General features: G+C 50.8%; 1 protein-coding gene across 2 annotated transcripts in view; it reads left to right on the top strand.

The window, feature by feature from the left end:
* The first annotated feature begins 7,463 nt into the window (after positions 1 to 7,463).
* The window catches only part of IGF2BP1 (insulin like growth factor 2 mRNA binding protein 1), a 29,251-nt gene continuing 10,198 nt past the window's right edge, over positions 7,464 to 26,516 (top strand). For both annotated transcript variants that reach the window (XM_086478137.1, XM_086478136.1), the window contains exons 1-2: positions 7,464 to 7,638; positions 8,757 to 8,817. In XM_086478137.1, coding sequence (XP_086334263.1) covers positions 7,464 to 7,638; positions 8,757 to 8,817 — 236 coding nt within the window. The remainder of the gene's footprint in view (positions 7,639 to 8,756; positions 8,818 to 26,516) is intronic.

Raw genomic sequence — 26,516 nt, 5'->3', positions numbered from 1 at the left:
TGCGCTGCCAGAGCAGGATCTCAGGTGTTGCGTGTCCCAGGTGAAAATAACACTTTCTGCTCCATTTTTCGTGCGGGCATTAGGCTGATCCGAGATTCCTAATGGTATCCAGCTACGATCGATCCGTATTAGCATTTGCTCGGCTCCTCAAATCACAGGGAGAGAGGAAGGAGGGATTTTTAAGCTTTCCATCTCCATCCTCTCCTTGAAATCGCGGGTGTTGGATCATCGTTCAAACTCTGTTCCTGGTTCAGGACCGATTCTGTTCTCTTAACTCAGCTTTGCTGCTGTCAAAGGCGCAGAGGCTCAAAGCTTTTCTTGAGAGCTCATTTCTCTCCCTACAACACCAGCCACACCTCGCAGAGGAAGGGACTCTGACATGCTTTATTCTCACTCATCCCGTTACACCTTGGCAGAGCACAAGTCCTAAATGTGAGCACAAGTCCTTCTTTCCCCCAAGCCCTGACCCCACAGCCCGTGTCCAGCTTTTCCCTCCCTTCCCAGGGCTGCCTGGGGTCCCGCTGCCCGCTCTCAGCCTCAACTACCACCCGGCATCTTCTAGACCTCGTGCAGCAAAGGCTGGTGCTGTCGGGAGGGGAAACCGCACACCCGATCCATCCCGGGTGCCAGGACTCTGTCGGGAGGCTCAGCCTTCCCAAAACGTGGCGAAAGCAGTTTTAGCTCCAGCTGAAGGCAGCGAGGGTTTGCCTGGCTCCTTATCCCATCCCTTGGGCTTAACGCTGCCCAGCGCTCCCCTTGAGCCGTGCCGGGGCCACGAGCGAAGGGCGGGATGGCTTTACAGGGCATCTTTGGAGCGACGGGCACCGCTTCATCCCCTCTTCTGGGCTCAGACCTGCCTCCCCCTCCAGTGCTTGCGGGAATGGAACGGGTTTTCTCACAATGGCAAAACACCAGATATGTTTTTAAACGCCAATTCTCCCTTTCAACTGCAAAGAAACCCCCAGGCCTTTTAAGGCTCCAGTGGTTGGTCTTGATGAATTCAGCTCGCTGGGGTGGCTGTCTCAGAGCCTTCCTGATTGCTCGCTCTTTGGGGGGGGGGGAAAAACCCACAACAACTAAAAATGGGAACCACAAAACATGAGGAATATGGACTTTTCCTTGCTGCATGCTCTCCTTGTTTCTTTTTTCTTAAATGCCTGTCATACCCCGAAGGAGCGGGGAGCTACAGGACAGGGACTGGTGTAACAAAAAGCCCACAGCAGCACCTGTAACATCCGTGTGGGGAAGGTTTATTTGGACCACCAAGCTGCGCATAAAAATCTCACGATTGGCACTTTTACCTCTGCCTGGTGAGCACCGTCACTGCTTCCAGAGGCTGGGAGAGATGATCCAGACTTGCTCCAGCACTAAAACTACCTGCGCTTTACCCTGTTAGTACTCTACCTTGCGGCAGCTGCCTTAATGTGGAAACCATCCTTTACTCCCCCCTCGAGCGGAGATAGAGCCAGAACTAACCAGCTGGGGAGATTAGAGTGGTGGAGCTGCAGGAAAGGAGAGGAAATAATCAGTCCCGCTAAATCCCAAGTATGTACCAGCAGGACGAGAAACTAGACAACCCGGTCCACGGCAAGGCGCCTGCCCAAGTGGCCGGTTCAGTAACGTGAAATTATTTCTATCTCGTGCCCTTGCTGCTCTCCTAACATCACCTTTCCGGCAGCCCAGCAGTGCGGGTGCCCCAGCACAGGCGGTGGGGTATGGGTCAAGGTTTCGATTGTGAAATGACCTATATTTTTTAAAGTGACCCACAACAGCAAGTGTTGCTGTGCAGCTTCCCACCTCCCGGGATACACTTGTTTTGGGTATAAAGAATTAGGCAAAAAACCGCGATGGTGTTAGTGGCTGAGCCTTTCGTTGCCTCCTGCTACAGGGAGTTTAAAAAGTGGAGGGGTGAAAAGCAGTGAGTGCTGGAGAGCCCGCTGTTCTTCAGGGGATTTAAACGGTGACTCGAAATTATAGGGCCCCCAAATCTGTACTTGGGGAGCATAAATCTGATACAAATGCATTTATTTCAGACTGGAGGAAATCTGATACAAATACCTACAGTTACTGAAAGGAAAACATTTAATCTGTGCTTTATAAGTGCTGCAAATGTTTGGAGGGGGGTTCAAAAGAGCAGCTCCTACTTGAAATAAGGTCAGGGGGAGTTCAGCAACGGCAGGATTCATCCCCCACGATGCTTTCTCAACTGTGTTAGTTTAGTTTATCACTGTACCAAGACCAAAACTTTCCCCCACCGCTCCAGCCATCCGTAGGAGAAATGGCTGCTCCAACTATCTGTCCAGCTGCTCACAGTGATTTTTGAGGCAGAAAAACTAAATTGACAGGTTAGAAAGTTCTGCTATGAAGAAGTGGTGGCATATTCATTTGGAGGAAAATTGAAAATTGAAGGGACTGTCTGAACAACGACATTTCAGGGCTCGTTCCGATCAGTGTTTTCCTTTCCTTGCAGTCAGAGTTTACCACTTACCCAAAGAAAAGGACAGAAAACCCCAAACAGAACTACTGCCATTGTGGGGGGAAGAAAAAAAAAAAAAAAAAAAAAAGAGAGAAATTTGTGCAAAGCAGCTTTGTTTGGTGGAAATTTGAACATTTCTCTGTGTGTCCGCTCACCCCAACGGGGAATTCAGGTGGCTGCTGCAGGAGCCCTGGGCAGCGCAACCAGCCCCAGCCCTGAGCGGGGCTGAGCACCCTGTCCTGGTGGGAGCCCCGAAACTGCAGAGCAGCTGATGTCGAGGAGAAGCAAATGGTTGTTTGGTTGTGGGTTCCTGTTGGGTTCGTTTTAAAGAGGCTCCAGCTTTTTAGACCCAGAACTAAAGGATTTTTCAGGACAGGAGTTGGTTTTGAAGCCTGAGTTTATTGCAGTATTGGCTTTGTTTTGAGCTGAAGCACTAAAATGTTGAGGGAATGGGCAGCTCTTGGGGCAAGTTGCAGGTTTAACCATTTCCATCTTCAGCACTGCTGCTCCTGAACCTCCCACCCTTCAGGGAGCAGAGGGGCAGGTCCCATCGCTCAGCCCCTTCCTGGGCGCTGGGGATGTTCCTCTGCTCCTGAGCTCAAACAAAACAGCATTTAAATGCCAAGATGGTGTTTCAGATGCACAGAGAACGAGGGGATTACTAATAATCTACCTCAAACCTTAATTTTGTTTTAAAGCAAACTGTTCATTTCACAGCAAGTTTGATTCTTAACAAATTTATCAACATGAGCTTTAATAAACTGGATCTTCTTAGATATGAGCTGCTTTTTCCAGTCACGAATATTTTCCACATAATAAAAACTGAACAAAAGGTGGTTTAAACTGGGATTCCACTTAAGTAAAAGGAAATATTTCCCAACTGTAACCCTCACTCTTCTTATTCTGTTGAATTCTCACCTAGGTTTTAAGGAGAGGCTTGCCCCATATTCAGATTATTTCTGCTGGTTGAGATTTAGTTGAAACAGATTCTATGAAAACAAAATTCTAATTTTTTTCCTTTATGACCTGTGTATTTTACTGAAAACTTTCAGCCCATATTTATTAGACAGTAATTAATACCTATTTTCAAACTTACAAAATTGAAGATTTTTAAAAATTTTCTGGGGTTTCTAAGTTCATCTTTAATATTGTCCAAATTATTAAATACTTGTGATACAGAGATTAAAAAAAAAAAAAACACCAAAAAACAAATTAAAGAAAGATTCAAATGATAACTTACAGAAAAATATCAGAATATAATCTGTTCTTGTTTACTGCTAATCTGTCATAAAAAAATATTTCTATTTTAGATATTTTCTGCCTCAGATCAACAACACTTCAGCAGACTGCAGTAATTACACCCTTTCGTATCAAACCCCCATTTCAGTGAAATCTCAGCTGCCTTATTTACCACCCAGCTTCAACCTTCTCCCTTAAGAAATTTCCCCAAACTCCTCAGTGGCAACAAAACTATTTAAACTTGCAGATAAATTGTAAAAACTCATTAAGACTATTTCTGCCTGATTCAAAGATTTAAATCTTAAAAAAAAGCCAAACTTTTGCCCAAATCAGATTTTACATATTAAATCAGAAGCAGCTTTACGTTGATGGCAGAGTGGGGCAGTAAAATTTGAAAATGTTTGTAAACTCACACGAAAAAAAAATAAATCAGCTCCTCAGAGTGATTTCTAAAACTACAAGCCCATTTCAGCAAATCCTGGAGGGGAGGAAAAAGGCCAGAGAGGCTTTTACAAGTGACAGTGCCCGGGTGCAAACTGTTGCTCAGCCCTTCCCTGGCTCCAGAAACTCCCCTGGATTCTGTTGCAGTTGCTGGTAACATTTGAATCAGCGAGGGGAGAAGTGTTTCCCTTGGGGAGGGGGGGGGAATTTTGCAGAGCTGGTTTTGCCTTGGGGCAGTTGGGGTCTGGGGGGCAGCCCTCTGCCCCCCAGCTCCTGCACGGGGGGGGGGGGAGCAGCTCTGTTCCCCCCCAGCAGATCAATGATTTAGTCTCTGCTGTTTGCATTCTCTAAATACCTTGCATCTGGAATGCTCCAGCCAGGGGAAGGAGGTTGACTGATAGCCTTTCTTGTTTCAGATCTAAATTGAAGACTTCCCTCTTTGTTTGGATTTTTTTCTCTTTTTTTCCCTCTTTTTTTTTTTTTTTTTTTTTTTTTTTTTTTTTTTTTTAGGTTGGTTTCCTTCATTTCATTATTGCAAAGGATTATGTTACATGGGGAAGGTACTGGGTAAACCAATAAAAGCAACCACAGAAGTATTCTGGTCAAGATTAGTAATAGATCCGCAGCAGATAGTGGATCTTTTCTTTTAGCTGCGTTTGTGGGGGACACGTATCAGTGGCGGAAGGTGCACGCTCAAGTTTTCAGCCAGGGAAGGCTTGCAGTGCACTTTCTGAGCTGGAGGGAATTTCTTCCCCAATTTCATTGCTCTCGTCTTTTCACCTGTGACTTTGGAGCTTGGATTACGCCCTGGAAACCTCAGAAACACGCACATGGACGCAGCAGAGTTCCTGCAAGGGCTCCTCTGGCTGATTTGGTTTGGTACTTTCAGGAGAGCCAAGTAATGCAGCTGGAAGGATGGGAACCAAACTTTCCCTGGTGAGCAGCATCTACATGTTTTTAAGGCAAAGATCCCGGGATAACAGAATGGATCGGATACAGGAGGGAAAGCTAAAGGCTTTTTGCTTTAAATGACCATTTCCCAGGATTTTTATCATTCATTTTAATGAGTTTCCTAGGAGGCTGCAGCACAGAGCACAGACAAATCTCCTCGGGCGTGTGCATCTATTTCTTAAGCTTTACACAACTTCTGATTCCTGAGTGATATCAAATTTATTTACTAACAAATTCTCCGCGTGGTTCTTCCTCAGCCGGGAGAAAAAAATAGCAATAAAAAAATATTTAGTTAATATTAATAAATTAAAAAAAAAATTAGCAACAGAGCACAGCACATCTGTGTAGCACCGAGGGAACAACCAAATCTGCCAGCCGTGCAGGGGGTCCCGGCCGCCCCCCAGCCGTGGGGGGTCACCCCGAAAAGCTGCGGCGTGGGTGGAGAGGGGGAAGGGGGAGGCGCGGAGCCGGCTGCGCGTCCGCGCAGCGAGCGCGGAGCTGCCCGGGAGAGCCGCGCCCGGAAAGCTCTCAGCCGACCTTTCCCTCGATGGGCAAAAATTCTCTGTTCGGGATTTTTAATTTTTTTTTTATTTTATTTTTTTCCCCGGGGAGCGGGGTTGGGGAGGGGGGGGGGGGGGCGCAGCGCGGAGCCCCCGGCCGGGCGGGCGGGGCAGGCGGGAGCGAGTTTTCGCGGGGAGCGTTAGAGCGAACCGCAGGCGCGGAGGGGCCGGACCGTGCCTGTACTTGCAGCGGGAGGGAAGGGGCGGGGGGGGGGAACAACGGCGGCCGCCCCCGCCCCCTCCCCGCCCGGCAGCATCCCCGGGCCGAGCCCCCGGCGCACCGGGGCTCCCCCGCCCGCCCCGTCGGGGAGGCAGGAAGGCGGCGGGGGCGCGGGGGGGGGGGGGGGACGGACACACGGACGGACGGTGGGTGAATGGGGGGCGGGGGGGGGGTTCGCTGCTATTTTCAACCCATCTCGAGCCTAAAAATAAAAGTCTCCAGAAAAGGCAGGAGGGGAGGGAAATGGGGAGGGAAATGGGGAGGGGGGCGGGGGGGGGGGGGGGGCGCTCCGCACACGCCGCTTTGCCGACGGGGCGCCCCCCCCCGCCGCCTGCCCCTTCCCGGCCCCGTCGGGGAACGGCCCTCCTCCACCGTGGGGCCCTTTTGTGCCGGGAGGAGCCCCCCCCCCCCTCCGCCCCCTTCCCCGAAGGCTTCCGCGGGGCTGCACATGAAGGGCTTAAAACAATGCCGGGGACAATACCCCCCCCCCCGGGGGGGGGGCTCTCCCCCAGCCGCCCCGCTGGGCCGGGCCAGCCCCGGGGGGGGGCGGGTGGGCTGTTCTTCTTCTCCCCCCCCCCCCATCCCCAATCCCCTGGCGCCAGGGGACCTCCCGGCCCCTTTGATGCTGAAGTTTTTTACACCCAGAAAAATCCCATTGAGGCACCGGGGGAAAGGGGTGGGGGAGGGGCGCGGTGGGGGGAGGGGCGCAGTGGGGGCGGGGGGCTGCAGCAGATGGGAAAGTGCCTCCGACGGGACGGGGCTGGGCGGAGAAGGGGGGCGGGGGAGGTGGGGGGGGACACGACGACGACGACACACGGACACCCCACCCGGGACAGGGGGTGGATGCGCCCCCCGCTCGGAAGGGGGGTGTGCGCGGAGGTAAATAACGTAGTATTTAAATTAAAATAAATAAATAAGCGGCGGCCGCCCCCTCCCCCCCCCCCACCCCCCCCCCCACCCCGGCCCCTCCCCCCCGGGGGCCGGGCCCTCCCGCATCACCACGTGGCTTCCTCCAGCAAACATTTTCACTCATTTTCCAGGTCGGTTTTATTTAGAGGCGGTGCCCGGCTGCCGAGAGGCGTCCGGTGACACTCCAGTGCCACTCCGCCGACTTGGGGGCCCCCGCAGCCGGCGCCACCGCCCTGCCCGCCGCCGCCACCCGCCGGAGCCGCCCCCTCCCCTAGGAACCCCCCCCCCCCCTCCTTACACCCGCACCCCCCCCTTTTTTTTTTTCCTCCAGCAGCCGCCGCCCCCCTCCCCAAAGGGGGGAGAGGAAAAAAAAAAAAAAGCCCAACACCCAGCCCTCAAAAAAATAGGAAAAAAAAAGAAAAAAAAAAAAAAGGGGGGGGGTGTGCAAAAAACCCACCCCACCGAGCCCCCAAGCCAAGCCCCCGGGCCGGCTGTGGGGCGGCAGAGCGCGGCAGGAGCCCGACGGCGCGGGCGCACGGTGGAGCCCCCCCGGGAGCCGCGCTCCGAGCCCCGGAGCGCCGCCGCCCGCCCGCCGCCGCTGCCGCCGCCGCCCCCCGCCACCACCACCACCGCCGCCGCCGCTGCCGCCGCCGCCGCCGCCGCCACCATGAACAAGCTGTACATCGGGAACCTAAACGAGAACGTGACTCCGGCCGACTTGGAGAAAGTCTTTAACGACCACAAGATCTCCTTCAGCGGGCAGTTCCTGGTCAAGTCCGGCTATGCCTTTGTGGACTGCCCCGACGAGCAGTGGGCCATGAAAGCCATCGAAACTTTTTCGGGTAAGCGGCGTTATCTCGCCTTCCCTCCCCGCCCCGCTTCCTCTTCTCCCCCTCCCCGCAGAGCTGCGGACCCCCCCCCCCCCCCCCCATCCCGGGCTTCCCCCCCACCCCGCACCGCAGGGCCCCCCACTCCGTTGCGCCCCGTCGAGGCTTGCATCAGCGGGCGGCGGGGGGGGACCCCGCTTTCCCTCCTCAGCGCTGCTCTTCCCCCCCCCCCCCCCCAAAAAAAAAAAAACCACCCCCAAACAGCGTGGGGACACACACACAGCAAGCCCCCCGCCCCGCCGGGGCCGCCGCCCCCCTCCCCCCCCCAACTCCCCCGCAGGCTGCGGGGCGGCCGCCCCGGCGGGGCTCGGTGCGGGGGTCCCGTCGCGGCCCGGGCGGGTGGGCTGGGACTTTGGCCATTTTGATTTGAAACTGGGTTTCCTGGGGCATGTGATGTGTGGAGTAGCGCGAAGGTCGCCATGCTGCTCGCAGGGAGAGAAAAAGCTCCCCGGGAAGCAGATAATTTCTAAAATATTTGAATTTTATTTGATTTTTAAAATATTTTTTGTTTGTTTGGTTTTTTTTTTCCCCCCCTTCTCGGCCCGGGCTCCTCCCGCCGGGCTCTTCCCCTCTTCTCCCCCACTCCAAAAAAAAAAAAAAAAAAAAAAAAAAATCATCATAATAACCCAGCAGCAAAGAAACCCACTCCATTTTCAAAGAGAAATCCATTTCTGCCATGGAGTTACAATTTTTGAGCCTTTTAATGAGGGGGAAGAAATCTGCCCGAAGGACTTCTTGCGGGGACTAAACAAGGCGGAATTAAATAAAGGCGAAGAATTGGTCTTAAAATATTATTCCTCATTTTCTTTCACTCAAAGCAGGATGAACTAAGGAATTAAATATTCCTAAGGAACATTGTCCAGACAGCTAACTCACCACTCCCTCCCACCGCCTCCCATTTGAAGCCAGTTATATATTTAATAAAATGCACTTGTGAAGGAATCGGAAAATGTATTTGTGCGTAGTTCGTCGTAATTTGAATTAAATTGTGAGGTTTCACGTGATAGTATGTTATCCAAAGCTTTCTGACCACTCCACCCAGATTTTAAAAAACAGACACATTTTGTTTTTAGGGAAAGTGGAGCTTCATGGAAAACAGCTAGAGATTGAACATTCAGTACCTAAAAAGCAAAGGTAATGCAGTGTTTTAATTTCTTTTTTTTTTTTTTTTTAAATTTCTGTTGGGGGAAAAAAATTAACGTAAGGTAAAGGAGGCAAAAAAATTATACCCAAATATGTGCATGTAAAATTAGAGATGTTGGTGACTTGGCTGTAGATACGTCCCCAGCGAGGTGAGAGGCAGTTTTGAGGATCAACGTTTTAATGTCTTTATTTTTTTTTGAAAAGAAAACTTCCTCTGTGAGCAACTTTTTTTTTTTAATTTTAAAAAAAAAAAAAAGGTTAAACAATTATCCAGCAGCTTGCCCAAGGTGATGGATGGCTGAGGCGTTTTGGGTTGGGATTTTCAAACTTGTGGCACTGGAAGAATTTCCCATCCTCGCCCAGCTGCTCTGCTGTGAAATGGGCGAAAACCTTTTGTTTTCCAAGCGAACTGTAAAATTTTTTAAAAATAGACGAAAAAAATCTTAAAAAAAGAGTGAAATTGGCTGGGGTTTGATGGTGAAGACTTAAAGAAAAGAAAAAAAACCAACATGGGGCTGGTCTCACCCTGCCATGCCGGGGAGGGATTTAAAACCTGGCGAGCGCGGGGCGCTGGCCTAGCTCCTACCCACCGGCAACTTTTCTTTTGGGGCAAGAACTACGTTTCTTGACGCTTTCCATCGACCTGCCAAGTGGCTTCGCCCGCCGCCGCCGGCCTTGCCCAGCCCGGCCCTCTCCATCTTCTTGGCCCTTTGTTGTTGCGCGCCGGGCTGGCGTGCAGGACGCCGGAGCAGCCCTGGGCACCCGCTGAGGGTGAGAGATGAAATCTAAAGAGTATTTTTATTTTTATTTTTTTTTTTTCTCTTTGCAGAGACTCCCCCCTTCCCCCCCATTTCCCCAGCTCAAGGAGAGGCCGCCCGGGCTGAGGGCGAGTTAGTCCCCAACCCCAAATAGTCCACGTTGGATCGCGCAGCCCGAAACCCGCGTCGGCCACGTGACGAGGCGGTTACTTCAACGCCCGGGCGCGGAGGGAGGAGGCGAAGCCAACTCTTCCTCCCCAAACTCTCCCTGTTCCTTCGTCTCTTGACGAAACACCCCCCACCCCCACCTCGGTTGGGCGGTGGGAGACCATTTTGGGGGTCAAACCCACCTCCCGCCCCCCCCCCCCCCCCCCCCCACCTTGGCCTGGTTTCAGGGGGCTGCCAAACTCCGCAGCCCTGGCTATGGCAGAGTGGGCCCCCCCCCTCCCTGGGGGACAGGGGCTGATCCCAAAGGCAGAACCCAAATGCACTGGAGAATTTCCTAGCCAAGATTTTATTATTATTTATTTTTTAGCACCTGGTGGCGGTGCTCATTAGAGCGCTGGGTGACTTGCTGGGGTTAATTACCAATGGGCGAAGGGGTGTCACTGGAAAGGTAGTTGCTCTATGAAGGGTAACATAATAACACTCAAAAAAAAAAAAAAAAGACTACTTTTTTTTTTTTTTCTTAGTGCTGCTGGTTAATCAATAGGTTTTGGGGAGGAGGTCTTGGCCCCGTGGGGAGAAATTCACTGAAAATGCGAATATTTCTTCGGCGTCTCCTTCAAAGAAATGCTGGGGGGGGGGGAACAAACAACTAGGTGGAGGGAAGGTTGGTTTGCTGGATCCTTCAAAGGCTCCATGCCTTGTGTTTAGCTGCTAAACCCCTTTTTTGGGGGGGCTGGGGGGGGAGTGTGTGTTTAAAATGAGCCTCCCCCCCCCCCCCCCCCTTGGGGGCTGCTTTAAAGTGCCAGGAGCTGCGTTCGCTGGTGATGGCTGCGGGGGGCTGGGGGCGGCTGGGGGGTCCCCACCGCCCTGTGCAGCGGCCGCGGTTACTTTGTCTGACTTTGGGGAAGGAGTTTTGTGTTTCTGGGTCGGAAAAAGGCAACTTTTTTTTTAAATTTTTTTTTTATTTTTTTTTTTTTGGCAGCTGCCTGTAAACTTGGCAGGTTGTTCGCCCCCAAAAGAGCTTTTGGGGGTAATTTGGTGTATTCTGAGTTTCCCGCCTTGGATAAGGGCTGAGATGATGAGCCCCCCACCCTCAAAGGCAACTTCCCCCCCCCCCTCCCCGCCTCCATTCTTTCCTTTCTGCTTGTTTTTAAGACTGGATTTTCCAGTTTAAAGGCAGATAGAGCAGGAAATGGTTAATTAAGTGTGAGCAGTGAGGACAAAATCCGATGGGTTTGGTGGGATCTCAACCAAACAGCCTCCCCCTCCCCCCGCCCCCAAACCTGAGAGTTAATTTTTTATTTATTTTTTTTTCCCCTTTAGAAATGTGGGAAAACAAGTCATGAGCATTGGTGCGCTTCCCAGCTAATTTATCAACGAAAAAAAAACCTCCAAACCTGGCTTTTTGGTTGTGTTTTCTTCTTGTTGAAAATGCAAATAGGAAGGAATGCTCAGGAAAGCTGATTTGGGTGTTTTTTGAAATGAATGTGTCCGGTGAAATTGCGTGTTATAAATAAATCTTTCCTGCTGGTGTATTTCCTTCTTTAAAATCCCTCCTGTCCCTAAACCCATCATCAAAATTAATTAAAAAATAGTGAACGTGTTAATATGGCACAAGAAAGAGTGAGTGGGGTGGGTGTGTGTGTTGCACAAAAATACCCAAGAAGGATAAACTGATTTAGAGTTGTTTAATTACAGTGATTCTTCAAATCACACTTAAAGCTGCAAATTATGTTAATGATTGTGGGGAACCATTTTAACGAAATACTTTAGAAGTATTAGACTAAAGAAAAGTCAGTGCTGATAAATACGTTGTTTCATTAAAAAACCCCCTGAGTTTTACAGTTAGTTTAGATTTGTTTAAAGTCTCTGCTGTTTGGGAGTTATTTTGTCTTTAACTTTGCTGATAGAAAAACTTGGAGAAACTTAAGAGGATTTTAAAAAAAATCTTAAAAACGATTGCAAGCTTTATTCTTCAGAAAGTTAAAAAAGAAAATATTCTTTAAGGGGAAAAAAAATGAATTAAAATTCTGTTTTCCTACTTAAAGATGAAGGATTGGTTTGGGGGGAGGTTGGAACTGGGAAGCTGAAAAGCCTGAAGTCGATGGGGTCGAAAGAATGAATGAATGAAGAGAGGAGGAGGGGTGAGGGGGGAAAAAAAAGTGAATCCATCAAGCAGACATTCCAAATATGAGGAATGTGGAAGTGAGTCGACCAGAGAGAATGAAACCAAGTAATTGGAGGGGGAAGAGGGAATTGGGTTGATAACAGCCCATAGACTTGCAGCTAAAGGGGTATTTTTAAGTAGAGGTCATTCCCAAGCAACTTGTAGGTTTAGAGGGTCCTTGTGCTCCCGAGCGGAGGTGGGAATTATTAAACGTTGTTAACGACATGAGGGTTTAGTGTAGTGTGTGGAAATGGATGGGGAAATCTGAAAATTGGCTTTTTTCCCCTATTCTTTGTTTCAAATTAGTGTTTTCACACCACAGAAACGCTCTCTTTGCGTGTGCGTAACCGTGCAATTAATTGTTCGTAACGAAATATTTAAAAATTTTTGATAAGGGCGAGTGTGGTTTCTTTGTTTGTCAGCATTAATCAAAAAATGTGCCTTTCTTCCTCCTGATGTTTGGATTCTCTGAAAATTGAACTGAAAAAAGTGTGCTAGTCCTTTTCCATTAAAATAGAGACACTGTGTTGAACGCTGAGACAAAATATCCTTTTAATCCACCCTTAAGATCCGTTCTCTTCCCCTTAAAACAGGTCTGGTTTACAAGTTACAGTATCATTAGAAAAAATTAGCAACACCCTTGTTTACAGCAGGGCTTGAATCTTGAAAGGCAGGATGAATGCTCCTTTCTGAGGATGTCGAGTTTAATGGGATTGGGCTTGTTACTACTTTTTTGATTACCAAAAAAGGGTAATAAAGTGGAGTAGTTCTTTGCTTTATTTCTGTGAGCCCCCAGCATTGAGCTGAGAGCTCTCTGCCACTGATTTTACACCCCTGAGGACTGTAGTCATTTGGAAATTAATACATTTTTGATGATTTCTAGCTAGAAAAACCAGAAATATTTTGGCATTAAATTAGTCACTAATAATTTGTCAGTAAATTTCATCCATGAGGTTTAAACTGAGACAAATGAATCAATTTTAACATGTCTGGGAGAAAGAACATATTTACCAATGTACAGCCTGAAGTGAGGGAAATGCCTTTATTTCCCCCTTTCCACATAGGAGCTGTAACTGGCAAATATATCCAAGAAGTTGCGATTTAACTGTAAACTTTGTAGCTTCAAGTTTTGAACTGGTAGAAGATGGAGCCCGTCCTGTGTAGATGCCCTTTGTTAAGAATTTGAAGACTTTTAAATTTGGAAGAAAAGAAAAAAAATTGGATTTCCTAGAGAACCTCAGTGGCAATTGCTGGGGCTGAATCCGCTTCTCCAGTTGAATTTGTTTCTCTCTTTGCCTTTTAGGTTAAAAAAACAAGCAAACAGAGATATGGCTAAGGGAAGTTGGGGTTAAAGTACCTGCTTTGAAAACTGAGACCTTTCAGAATTTAAAAAAAAAAAAATAAAAAAAAGAATAAAAAAAAGGAGATTTCTGCCCCCCAAGCCCCCAGTGATGTTAATGTTTTCCAGAGTTACTGAGAGGGCTTTGGGGAGAGTTCAGGCTGCTCTGAATCGCCCAAGGTTGGCCCAGGGGTCTGCAGCTCCAGGTTGGAGCAGGAGGAAACGTTTCCATCCCCTTTTCCCTGCTCCAGCACCCACCTTTCCGCTGCCTTCCACATTTGCTGGATTTAGGAATGGAAGGTGTGGGGTTTTTCTTCTGTTTCTATTAATGATGCCACTGGTTTTACAGAACAGTTGTGGTAGGGAGAAGTGGGAGCCTAAAGCAAACATGTAGGGAAACCCCTTGGAGATGCTGGTGTCTTCCCCTTCCCAGAAATTGAGGAGTGAAGTAGGAGAAAACTGGAAAAAAATGAGGAGCCTAAAACCTGAAGGTTGCGGGTTTCTTCTGAAAAGGAAGCCTTTTAAAGAGGTCGCAGAGACTTTTCTGTTTTCTTTTTGTTGTTGATGGTTTTTTATTTTTTCCCCACCAGAGAGGGGCTTTTCAAAAGTTTTAGGTGAAAATTCTCATTTTCACCGTGACCAGAGGCATTTAAAAACTTAAGCGAGGATGTGCGCTCCTAAATCGCCCACTTGTGAGCAGCACTGACAGCTGCCTCTTTGGGTTTGTGGGTGAGGGGGGTTCCCCGCTGCTGGACAGACCCCGATAAACCAGGGGATAGTGGGCAGGGACCGGCAGAAGTCAACGTTTGCAAGGTCTGCCCGTCCTCCTCACTGCCACGCTCCTCGCTGACCGATGGGTTGGAGCCTTTGTCCACCTTTAAATTCTTATTCTGCCCAGTTTGAAACATGGAAATGATTTGGGAGGGTCCTGCACTGAGTATCTGGGGGGTTAGAAGTGCACTTGCCCAGCAAAGTTAAAAAAAAATTAAGAAAACAAGCAGCACAGGAGAATAATTCATCAGTGACGGGGCTGATGTCCTACATCGTCCTGCATCTGCTTGGGATGGCTTTTAGCTGCTACGAGGAGTGTTGGGAATAGTCTGCTCACCAGGAAAGGTTTTCTTAATGTGTATTTTATGAAACGAGAAGCCCAGACCCACGGGGGTGTTTGTCCACTCCAGAGATGTGGGTGGTGGTTTATCCCAGCTGCTTTCCCAGGTCGTCTGCTCGTTCCCTGTAAAAAGTCCCTGCGGGGACTTGAGCTCAGAAATCTTTGTTGGGCTTTACCTGAAAATTGTGAGTTTATCCTGGAGGTTGTGGAGCTGGGGGCGGGGGGGGTGCAGGGGTCTCAGCTGGAAGGTTTTCTGTGTGTCTACAAGAGGTGCTGGAGGGGGATACGTGTCTCTTCTGTCCGTCTGTCCTCATCCTTGCGCGTTTTCTGGTGAATCGTGAGATGTTCTGCCTGGGCAGCATTGAGACCTGTGTCCTTGCAGAGGGGACAGGCTGGGGGAATGTCTGGGTTGGCCAAGGTGACCTCGGGAGGTCCCTCCCCACCCGAGTCCTGCCCTGAGCTGAGGGCAGATGTCTCAGACCGAAGCAGGCTGGAGGTTTTACACCACTTGTGCGTTGGTAGTGCCCCTGGGAAGCTGTGGGAAAGTTAATGTAAAGTGTTGTTTTAAGCTGGTTTTCTTAAAACCAGTGTGCATTTTCTGCTTCTGATGGAATAACCCACTAAAGGGGAGTGGAAACCAGTTCCACATCAGTTTGTGTCCAGTATCCATAACCTGCTCTTGAAGATGCTGGAGCCGCCTCCACTGTTTTAAGTACAGAGATTTAAAAGAAAAAAAAAAATCATGTTTTAGTTGAAACCTGCTCAGTTTTCTCCTCTGGACAGAGTTAGCAAAGGACGGAGCTTTCTGGAAAGGGTCTCGTGGGGGTTGGGGTCCTGCAGCCCGTTTCTGGCTCCCACCAGCCCTTCCTGTAGGGGACTCTGCCCGACTCTTGTCCCCTTCCCTGGGGTTTGGCTTCGTTTTAGGAGCGTCTGAAGCAAAGCAGGCTGTGTTCTGGCATCACTGCGGCTTTTGGGTGCCAGCGCCGGTTCAGAGGGGAGGCTTTGGGGTACCTGGGTGGGAAAGTGCTTTATGGGAAACCATTTATCCTCCCTGTGCTGTTATCTCCAGTCGAGCCCGCTCCGGCTGCCGTTACAGCCCCTGCATGGGAGCTTCCCCAAGGGGGCTAATAAAACCCGAAATGCTGGGGGGGGGAGACAGGTTATTGAGAGTCTGGCTGGAGGTGAGGGGCCAGGAGCTGGCGGAGCTCGGTGGGGGATGTCGGTGGGGACAGTGCCAGGGATGGGATGGGAGCAGCTGGGAGGGCACTGCCAGGGCAGCGGCACAGGGGCGAGAGCATCCCTACTCTGCTCCCACTTCCTGAGGTGAAAGGGCAGGGGAGTGCAGCCATCCTGTTAGGGGGGAAAAAAAAAAGAGAGAGAGAGAAAATAAACAAACATAAAAAAATCTGTCCGTCTGTCTCGGAGGAGCCCTCGCAATCGGTCAGGAAATGGGTCATTTATTTTATTGTAACTGACACTTGGGAGCCTTGACATGGTCAGAGCTGAAATTTCACACTTTTCTGGCTACTGTAATTGTCTGGTCCGTATGGAGCAAACCGGTTTGAGAAAACAAACCCCTAATCCACGGGACATCCCCGGCAGAACTAGATCCACGCTGTATTTTTAAGAGTAATCCACCGGGTTGAGTTTAAGATGCTACGAACACGGTCCACCTATAATAAAAGCAGCAGCAGCCCCGTGCACCAGGAACCGCTGGGAGCTGGCAGGGCTCCACGCGGCGCGCGGCGAGATGCAAATCCCGCACGGTCTGGGGGTATTGCGATGTGTAAACAGCACTTGAGATTACAGGGAAATTAATTTGCACAAAAGGGAGAAAGTTTTGACTCTTGACGAAGGTCCCGCTGCAAGTTTCCTTTTTGACGAGGTTAAAAGCGGAGATCCTGGGGGAACCGCCTCCCCGACCGGAGTGCGAGAGAGACGGGAGAATTGTGATCTAGAGCCAAATAAAAGGGAAAAGAATTTAAAAAAAAAAAAAAAAAAAAAAGAAAAGGCTCTCGGGGCCAGATTTTCACCCACAATTGGAGCCAGATTTTTCCAACTTGTACTTAAGCGTCTAAATAAAAGCTCCGTTTTCAGAAGCGATTAGCACCTGATGGGCTGAGCACTCTTGAAAAATCTGACTGTCGGGATTCCTTCTTATTTCTTGAGATGTGGATCTGCCAGCTCACACCCAGGAGGTTTCAGCAGTTACTGACCAACCCCCCCCCGGTCCTGCCCCTTTACCCCCACGATGCCACGGAGGCGGCTGCTGCTGGGGGGTGCTGGGGGGGCGCAGGCTGGCAGGACCAGAGGAGTTGCTTGTCCCCCTACTTTTCAGCTCTTTGCTGCGTTGAGAGCGGTTGCGTTTAGTCCTTGTGGCGAAAGGTTTGTCAAACTATTCGGGGTTTTCGGGAGCGCATGCGGACAAGGGGTTGGGAGCTGTGGAGAAGGTGCAGGATAAGGGGTGCATGGTGAGGTGGGGACAGAGCGATGCCTGAGATGCCCCGTTCTCCCGAAGTTCTACGTTTTCTCTGGTGTTTATCACCTACAAAGCACTGGCTTTGCTTAAACTCCGCAATCCAGAGCTGCGGGTTCGGATCTTCTTCGGTTGCGTTGCCTGCAGGGAACTCCCTGCAATTAAAGGATCCCTCTAGGAAGGTGTCACAAGCAATAGCAGCATTTACCTGCGAGGTGGCGGGGGAGACGCTGCGTCAACAGCAGGGCTGCCGGGGTGGGGTGAGCTCAGCGGTTCTGCTTTATAACCAGGACTATCAATCTTATCCAAATTACTCCTTGGTTATTGCTGGTCACGTCCAAGCAGACGTGATCACCCGGGTGGGTAGTCACGTGTGTACACACACACACACACACACACACACGTTTTCTTTGCTATGAAGACATTCACGTGCGTTTTGTGATCTCCTGTGGTTCAAGCCTCTGGCATAAAAGTATTTACAAACAAATGGATCAAATGAGCAAAGACTAAAAGAAAACGGTGATCTCTCTAAGGAAGAGGAGCTCGTGGCTGCCATCGGCTTTTATGGAGTTGTTTGTTGGGGTGTAATTCCGTGAGAAGCCAAGAACCTCGTGTGAATGTTGTGCTTTCAGGCTCGGATTCACAAGGCTCCTAAGGACGTGCTTTTAAACAGGGGAGCCATCCTTTTGAAGTTAATGGGGCTGCTTCGATGGTAAAATGAGGCATGTGCTGAATTTGAGCCTAAATATACAACTTTATATGAACTTTATATAGTCATTGTTTAGCGTTCGGTTACAGCTGAACTAATAACGCAACAAATGTCTCTGACATCTGTAGCCTCTTCTTGCTTATGGCGGAGCTGCAAAGTGGCTGTGACTTTTATATGTGGTAGATATTGGGGGGGAGAGAATGTTTGTGACTTTGTAAAAGCTATGGCTTGGATGAAGAGCTTTCCCCGGTGAGCCTTTATCCGCCCCGCGATATCTTCCCTGCGCCTTACTGGCTGCACACCCCTGCATGCCTGGCACGAATATTTGCACAGCGCAAATTTTGTATTTAGTTTCCCCAAATACTTGTTCATGCAACTTTGAAAGCTACTTTCCGCCGCTGTTTGTGCCAGTAAAACTTGGCGATGTGAATGTTTATGGAAGGCAGACAGGAGAGAGGGCACGAACATGTCTGAGGGGAATTCACTTAGGAAAAAATCCAGATCAAATATTCAGACAGCTTTGTGCTGGATTTCCCTAATGGTGCATTGAATTTATTTGGTGTGCGTTTGTCGGCTTGGCTTTTCATGTTGCCTGTGCCAAAGTAGTGGTGGGCTTTAAATGGCTTTGCTTCAGCACTGCTACTTTCTCTGTAACGAGGTGAACGGCAGTGGAGTAGAAAAGCCCCGTCTTTGCTGTTTTCCAGCTCCTACCGAGCCTCAACCTTTTCCTTTTCTTCTCTTGTTCATGATCCCCTTGCTAAAAAAACCCAGCCCCAAACTCACAAACATAGGAGGTCTTCATGCATCTGGAAACTTGACGTCTCCTCTGCTGCTGGTGCAGCTGTGGTGGGGTGAAGGAAGCAGCCCAGGGGGGTTTAACCCTCACCCAGACCTGGGTAGGTGCCTAAGGAGGAGCATGGTGGCATGAGTGCAGCTCCGTGGGTGCCGCTGGCTTCCTCGGGTCAGGCTGGCCAAGGTGGGTTCGTTGGCACCTTTCCTCCTGCCCCCAAAGGGTGATTCTGCGGGCTCTGCACAAGAAACCTTTGTTTCTCTTTTTTCAATGAAAACGCTCGGTCACGTTTTCTCAGAAGAGTTTTGCTTTGCCCTCACCTCCTTTCTGAAGAGGAAACACAAGAGAAAGCGAGTGGCTTCAACCAGATTTGGTGAAGAACTCGGCTCTTCTGTTTAAAATTTGTGCTGGAAATGAAGAGGGAAAAAAGCCTCACTGGTACTTTTTCATCTCAGTTTTTTCTCTTTACCTTCCCTTCAGCAGAAGAACGGAAGCATTTTGATTTCACTTGCAGCTTTCAGTGGAAAATACATCGCAGTTTTACCGCAGCTGGGCTCAACCGCAGCCCTGGCTGCGACACCAAACCTGCCGCAGGTCTGCGTGTCGTCCTTGCCTGGACCTGCCAACGCTGGTGCCAGGGCTGGAAGGGGCTTTGGGAGGTCCTGTCCGGGATCTGGGCTGGGATGTGCACCTGACGCAATGGGACAAGCGTGCTGCTCACCACCCGGGCTGCTGGAGGTCTGACACCCCCGCCCATCGCCTCCCCACCCGAACTGGGAGGACTGGCAGGGCTGAGTACGGCATCACGGGTCTTAACTTGAGTTTTGGCAGAAGGGTCTCCACCCTTGAATTAAGTTCAGAAGATAGTATAATCCATGTTGTAACTTCTGGATTCTGCCTTTACGCTTTGATCTCGGAGGGCTTGTCTGTGTGCAATCGCTGCACTGGTTCGACCTGATTTGGCTTAAACCAGCCTTGGTGCCACTGGCACAGAGCCCTGCTCAGAGACTCTCTGACATCGATTTTTGATCCCGTCTTATCTGACGAATCTGTACCTGCCAGACACGAGGGTGTGCGGAGTCGTGCTGCTCTCCGACACTGTAACATCGCAGCAGAGCAGCCCTTAAAGCTGCCAGTCCTCGTGCTGCCTCGTCCGCCTCCTCCTCCTCCCGACACAGACCTCAATCAGAAAAAACCCTCAGAAGTCACAAGCAGTTTTGTTTCCTCTTCCTTTCTCGCACCGGCGCTGGCGTGTGCTTGTGCATCTGAAGTTGTCGGGGGCCTGAATCCTTGCAGCTCCCCTCGGCTCTAACGATTCCCTCCTTATTTCCCCTGCTCGAAGGGCTCCGAGCGTGTGGCGTTTGTAAGATCTCCAGTAAGACGCCAATGCCCCACTGTCTGGGGGGGACTAGAAATACAGAATAAAAAGGTGGCCCTGGCCCCTTTCTGTAGGCAAAACGACGTGAGACGTAGCCGAGTGACAGCTGTCAGTCACCCTGGTAGTGATGCTTAATGATTGAGAAATTAGAGTGGTCTAAGACCCACCCGAGAGCACGTGCTGAGGGGGTTTGGGGTTCCCGGCTGCGTGGGAGCTGCCCGAAGCTTCACTTGGCTGCTTTGCGAAGCCTGAACTCATCTCAAAGCATCCCCGAGCCCATAGCGCCATCAGAGCCACTGGAAACCAGTTAGAAATGCATCCCAGGCACTGGAGGCGGGCAGAGGTGCCCTCTCGTGGCAAGGAGAAGTGGGCGAGAGGTTCGTGGGTGGCACCCGGCTGCCTGCTGAAACCCCACGCCCAGCACCCGAACGAAGGCAGTAATGAAGGGTGGGAGGTCGGCGTGGCCGTGCTGTGGGTTTTGCACCATCTGAGCTTTTATTTTATGCGTTGTGGGCTTAGGGGGTGGGGTGGCAGGAGACCTGGTGGACCGAGACATCTCCTGTGTCGGTGGCTGATGTCGTAGCTCCTGGAGGCAGGTGGCTGAGGGAGAATCCACGCTTAGGACCTTTTCTATTCACAGCCAGCCCCGGTGGGTGAAGGGAGATGCTCTGAAATGTGCAGAATGCATCAAAATGCAGAATATACTTCCTCTCGGGTGTGCTTTTATTCAGTTTTTTGCGTCGGCATCAGGGCTGGAGGGAAGCTAACGGCTTGGAGTTGGAAGTGCTCCCATCACCACTGCGAGGACACGCAGGTGACACTGCGTGCTCCCGTGCCCGGCTGCCTTAGAGTTTGTGGCGTTGTTTCTGTGCTGTGCCCTGAGATGACGGCCTGGGAAGTGCTTCGAGGGCCACGGGTAAAAGATGGGGCGAGGAACAAGTCCCGCTTCTGCCACCCCTCTGCGTGTGATGGTCTGCAGGAAAATTTGCCGTTAAACATCACGTTTATTGGTGCGTTCGTAGTCCGGCCAGTGCCAGCTCAGGGTTCAGGTTTGATTAAGAATTGAAATTTTAGGTTTTTCTTAAGGGGTGAAAATCCCTTAACGTGCCTCACAGGCTGCTGGGTCGCAGCGGGACCGAGCTGCCCCTGGGCTGGTATGTTATCTGCCACCCATTTGTCAGAGGCAGCGTGTCCTGCTGAGGTTTGGGGTTGGGTTGTGGGTTGTGGGAACCCACCAAGTTTAGCCGGACTTGGCTTTGGAGCAGGTTCAGAGCATAGAAAGAGCCTCTCGATACATGGCAGCCCGCCAGCAAATTGGAAAGATAATGCAAAATGGATGCATTGTATAAAACTCATCCATCTTTCCTCTCTATTACTTACTGTTAAACTTGTCCTGTCTGCAGATCCTTGATGTATTGACTTTGGCAAAGACTATCTGCAGAAGTCTGGGGGATGACTAGAGTCTTCCTGGTCGAGGATAAGGAGTTTTGAGATTTCTTTGAGGTTTCTTACATCTTTTGAAGCACCAAGGGGTTGGCTCCTCTCAGAGATTGGCACTTAGCTGGGTGGATGTGGTGTGTGCTCCATGCCAGCACCATCTACATGGGATCAGTGGGGAAAATGAGGAGTGGAAAGGTAGCACGGCGGTTGGCTAGAGGAGGGAGTATAAGATGGAGTGCTTTGCCCAGCTCTGGGCATCAACCAGTCCCTTCCCTCTGCATCCGAAGATGCAGCAGCTCTTCTAAAAACAGGAGTGAGTTCTCCAAGGCTCCAAGGGATGCTCATGGACAACTCCTTCTCAGCAGCTTCCTGAAAAAATCTCATCAATTATTAGGTGTGATTCTCCGTGTACAAAGCGGTTCTGAAAAAGAGCTAATGGGGAGAAACCAATTAGGCAGATTTATTAGCCCAAGATCAAATTCTGGTAGCTGAGATGATTGATGGAAAGGATTAATCATGTCATGCTTGCTTGCCAGAGATAACTACTAGCCGAAGCGAGTGGGTCTGTATGAGACTCTTGCGTGGATGATGTGTTCCTCCAGAATCCCACGTCTGGTTCACTTCTGTGTCCTTCCGACCGCAAGAAGGCAAATCCTCAGGAGGGGCCTCTTGGATCGTTCCTCTTCAAGGGATGAGCCTGGTTTTCTCTCTGCTTTTCTTTCTGCTACTGCTGCTTCAATCTTGTCATTATACGTATTTCTTTCTCAGCCTTCTCTTTGTTTTATTCCACCCCCACATCTCTCGCCCGTCAGCCACCCTGTAGCTCTGGCTTTGCTCACAGGCGCAGCTGGGGCTCTCCTCTCTTGCCTTGGCCAGGTCTCCCAGTGAACAGCAACCTCTGGCCACAGAGGCTTTTCGCTGGTGTGTGGTTATGGACAAGTTGTTTCTCCATGGAGATGTAGGATATGAGGGCAAGCAAGTCACTGGGGTTGGAAGGGAGTAGGATAGCAGCTCGAAATAACAAGATGCTTTCAGAAGAAAGGGTGTTAGAGTTCAAAAGTTTGTTGCACTGATGACATTAAGCTGAGGGCTGGTGGGAGAAGGTGTTTTGGAGGCAGGGGGATGGTTCTGTGGGAGACCTTTGCTTTTTCTTTATGGGAGATATGGAAAAGTCATTGTTTAAATCAGTGTCTCCTGAGCAGGCTGCAAGCTGGGTCCCTTTTCAGGACAAGAAAAGAGATGCTCTTCTCCTTTCTCATTCCATCCCTCCTGGGTCCTGCTCAGTTGTAGCACATTTGGGGGCTTTTTGATGGGGTTCTGCCACTTTTTTTTCTTGCTCTGTGGGACAATGCCTGACCTGCCCCGTATCACAGCCTAAATTGTGGTCCAAATCTACCTCCATTAGCGGCGTCAGCAGTGAAGCCAGGCTTGGAAGTAAGGGGGACGAGAGGGGTATGGGGGGCCTGGGCAGTGGGGGAACCGGTGGTGGGGAGCAGCCTGGCCAGGAGAGGGCAGTGATGACCTTAACTCTGGTAGAAAAATTCAGTGCTGTAAAAAATGCTCTTAATTTAGGGTTTCCCCCCCGAGCCTGCAGGAAACGCTAGCCCAGATCTGCATTTTTTGACTTAAATGCTTAGATTAAATATTCTTGATGGTTGACATTGAGTTATGAAAGCTCAAAACAAATGTGATGCCTCCAAATCTCCCTGGTTTTAGGCTCTTTGCAAACTCAGGGGAGGAGTTTTCTGTGGTTCCTCCCCATTCCCACATTGAGGTTTTTCTTCCAAACCACGAAGGGTCCGAAAGTTCAACCTGGACCTGCTGCAGCTCTGTGAGGAGATGGGTCAGGAAGGTCTGGATTCAGGAAAAAAAAAAAAAAAAGAAAAGATCAAATATCTTGTCTCTGCTTGAGTGTGACTCAAACCTTAGTAATGCTGCATTTGAGGAGGGAATTGGGATCGCTGACCTTGCTCGAGGATCATCTGGTGGATTTGGTATGTGGGGTTTTTCCTGCCTTGCCAGTGTGTGAGTGATTCCAGTGAGGATCTCGTGTGCCTGGTCCTGCTGTGTCGATGGGTTTAATAGTACAACAACCAGCCGGCACGTGGGGAAGCCGAGATGTGTGTTGGCTTGGGGGGCGACTCAAAAGACGGCAAATCGCGGGTGAAGTGGCTAAAGCCTGGAGGCAGCTCCCGTCCGAGCGGGCGGACGGTGCTGGGTTGTGCTCGGAGGCGTGGTAGGGACCTGCTGTGGGCTTCCAGCAGGTACCTCCTTTTTTGTGCTTTTGTTTCCTTGTCAATGAAGGGAGTTTAGGGGTAATATTCCTGCTTCGCGGAGATGCCGGCAAATTGAAAGCCTATCAATTTATAAGGGAAGAGCAAGGAATTTCTGCTACAACTTTTCTCCGAGTCCCCCTGGCAACCACATGTTGTCTTAGCAACCACATTTTCCTATTTAAAAATGTTTAAAACATTAAAAAACAACAACAACAACACATTAAGCACAGGATTAAGTGCTTTCCTGAATCAAAGCCTAACTAGATAAATGAAATGCTGTTAATTGAATCAGGGATGCACTGTGTTTTCAGCCCCCAAATTTGCATAACATTTGCATTTGATTGAAAAGCCATCATTAAGGTTGTTCAGTTCTAGTAGGTCCCCCCATGTCTCTGGCTTTGGCCGTCCTCCTCCTGCCCCAAGGAGCTGCCTGAATGGTTTTGGTAGGAGATGGCCAGGACGGGGTCGAGGAGAGCCCAGAGCTTGCCCGTACTTTGCCATCGGCGTTTGCTCCCTCAGCAGCTCGGTGCCTTTAGTCACCTCTGCTTTGAGAAATACACGTTGGGAGACGGAGAAGGTCCAGGAGGTGTTGGATGTAAGGGAGCTGCTGTAGCCAACATCCCACAGAAAATGTGTCTGGTGGTGGGGGGGGGGGGCTCTGGGGTGACTGCAGAGCTACTGCTGACACCCTAATGCAGAGCGATGCGGGGCAGAGGACCGGCAGCTCCTGCCACGGTGCTTCGGGTCGGTCCTTTCTCTAGCAGACGTTGACTAAGTCAACTCCCTGCTTTGAGCCTAAAGAGCAGTCAAGTTGTCCCGACAAAAACTGGACCGGTGGGAGAAGAGGAAGGAAATCCGTGGGGCTGGCTGTGCTGGAGATAGCCACGCCGTGGGGCCATTGCACTCGTGGGGTCACCCCTGTGCGTGGGGGTTGTTGTTGCTCCCTAAAGATGAGACTTGCAGAGCGTCGTGTGCTGGTGACGCAGGCGGTTGTCAGTGTCCGTTCCCTGCGGATCCCGGGAAATGTGGATTGGGGCTTGGAAGGCAATAGCGGGGCTGACCTGGGCATCCCGCACCCTCCGTCCCCCCTCTCCTCCCTGCGCCCACCACGCCGATCCCTCCAGCTGCCTCCGTGCTCTCAGCACTGGTGATGCTTGGGGTCAAATCCTGTTGGCAAAATATAACCCCAGTCCGTCGGTGAGCTCCTGCCTGGACCGCAGGGCTCCGTGTGCCACGGGGCAGGGGCAGGAGGCTCAGCCATGGGGTGCGATGGGGAGATGCAGATTTTTGTCCCAAGCTCCTCTGTGGACCCGCTTGGTGGCTGTGGGTGTGGCGATGCTTCTCTCCAAACATCTCTCCAGCTTTTCCACGCTGGGAGAGAGCAGCTCTTACCTCAAGCGGGGACCTGTGGCCAAAACGTTATCGGGAGGAGGTGGCAGCAAGTCTCGCCGGGGCTCCGTGCCGGAGGCAGGGATGTGCCTGTGCTGGTGATGCAGTGAGGATCGGCTCTGCCCCCCCCAAAGTGTCGCCTTGAAAATACCACGCGGGACTCAGCAGAAGGGAGGGGAACCCTCGAGCGAGGCCGGGCTGTGCTGGTGCGGCTTTGCCGTCGTCTCCGGCTCGCGTCGGCCAGCCCCAGCCTCCCTGCTGGCCCCCGGCCAGGCTGCCTGCTCCTAACTAGCTAGTGCCCCTTTCTTGGGTCCCTGCCACTGCCGCCGCCGTGCCAGTCCACTCCGGGGAATTACCAGCAGATTCTTAATTAAGTGGGAGGCTCTGGCCACCTTCTCGAAGGCAATCTCTGGGGATGCATCCAGGGGTGAGAGAAGGGGGATGCTGACGGCTGAATCTGAGCTTGGCTGTTTCCCAGTTGGATTTAAAAATTAAAAACCAAAAGAAAAAAAAAAACCAAACAACACCACGTAATTTGGGATGCTTAATGATGATTCTGCCTCCCTGGGTGTGATCGGGGTTTTCTGTGGAGGTTGCAATGGGTACCAGTCTGTTCGTGCTGCCAGTGGGCCGTGGGCATCCGAGGGCGCGCGGCTCTGAGGATGCAGCCGCCGATGCGGCTCCGAGAGCCAGCGATGGCGTGTGAACTGGGACGGCTCTGGGTGCGTGAGGGCCACACAGCAGTTTCCAGTTGTCTCTGGGGCTGTGGGAGACCAGCAATGGGTGTTTTCCGAACGAACGGGGCTTTCCTTTGCTGCCACTTTCTCCCGTTTCACCTCGGTTTCTCCCTTCTGGAGAAGAGATTCCTCCTGGCGCGCTTCGAGTTTGACCCACGTGGTGTTGGTGGGCAAAGCGTGAGAGGACGAGTACCTGGATATTGCAGGACCCTCCATGGCACTTTACTCTGTCTCTTTGCTTTACCCCCCAGTGAAATTTAACCTGTTGGTGTGTTGAGCTCTTTAAAGAGCTGGTTGAAGGAAAACCTGAGGAAAACCTTTGATGGAACAGGTCTTGGTGCTTCCACTGCTCGGGCGGAACAAGGGACTGACCCAAGATGCTCGTCTGCGATGTGGCTCCGTGATGTGGGTCCTGTTGCAGCCTCCTGTCTGGTTGCATCAGTGGGTTTTTCCCCCCCCAGTGAGCCCAGCCCTCAGCTGGGGAGGGTTTACTGAGAGCATCAAGAGATTTCAAAGGTCTCACTTTGCCTCCTGGTTCTGCAGAAGAGCCATCAGATCCTCACATTCGCTGGTTTTCGAGGGCTGAAGGGTAGAGTGGGGTCCCAGTAGTGGGATGCTAAAATCCCCGTTATCACAGATAGCAGCGTCGGCGCAGAGCAGGAGGAGGGTGACGCCAGAATCCATCCCTGGGACTCACAGTTCCTCTCCCCTTGCAGCCCTGCAGCTGTTCGCCCTTCTCTCTCCACCCCCAATTCTTTTTTTCTTGTTTTCTTTTTTAATTAAAAAAAAAAAAAGCACCACAGCACATGGGCAAAAACCATCCAGATTTGCAAACAGACAGTTTTTTACCAGGTCAATCAGTCCGCTCCGGCTCACCTCAAGGATCTGGGAGGCTCCTGCCTTTGGCAAAAGACGAGCAGCAGCCGTGAGAGCTGTTGCTTTCTCCCGCGAG

Source organism: Leptosomus discolor, chromosome 25 (assembly GCF_034619465.1).
Source record: "Leptosomus discolor isolate bLepDis1 chromosome 25, bLepDis1.hap2, whole genome shotgun sequence".
In the NCBI taxonomy this organism is placed as follows: Eukaryota; Metazoa; Chordata; class Aves; order Leptosomiformes; family Leptosomidae; genus Leptosomus; species Leptosomus discolor.
The sequence above is the reverse complement of the archived record's forward strand: the minus strand, read 5'-3'. Positions and strand labels throughout refer to the sequence as shown.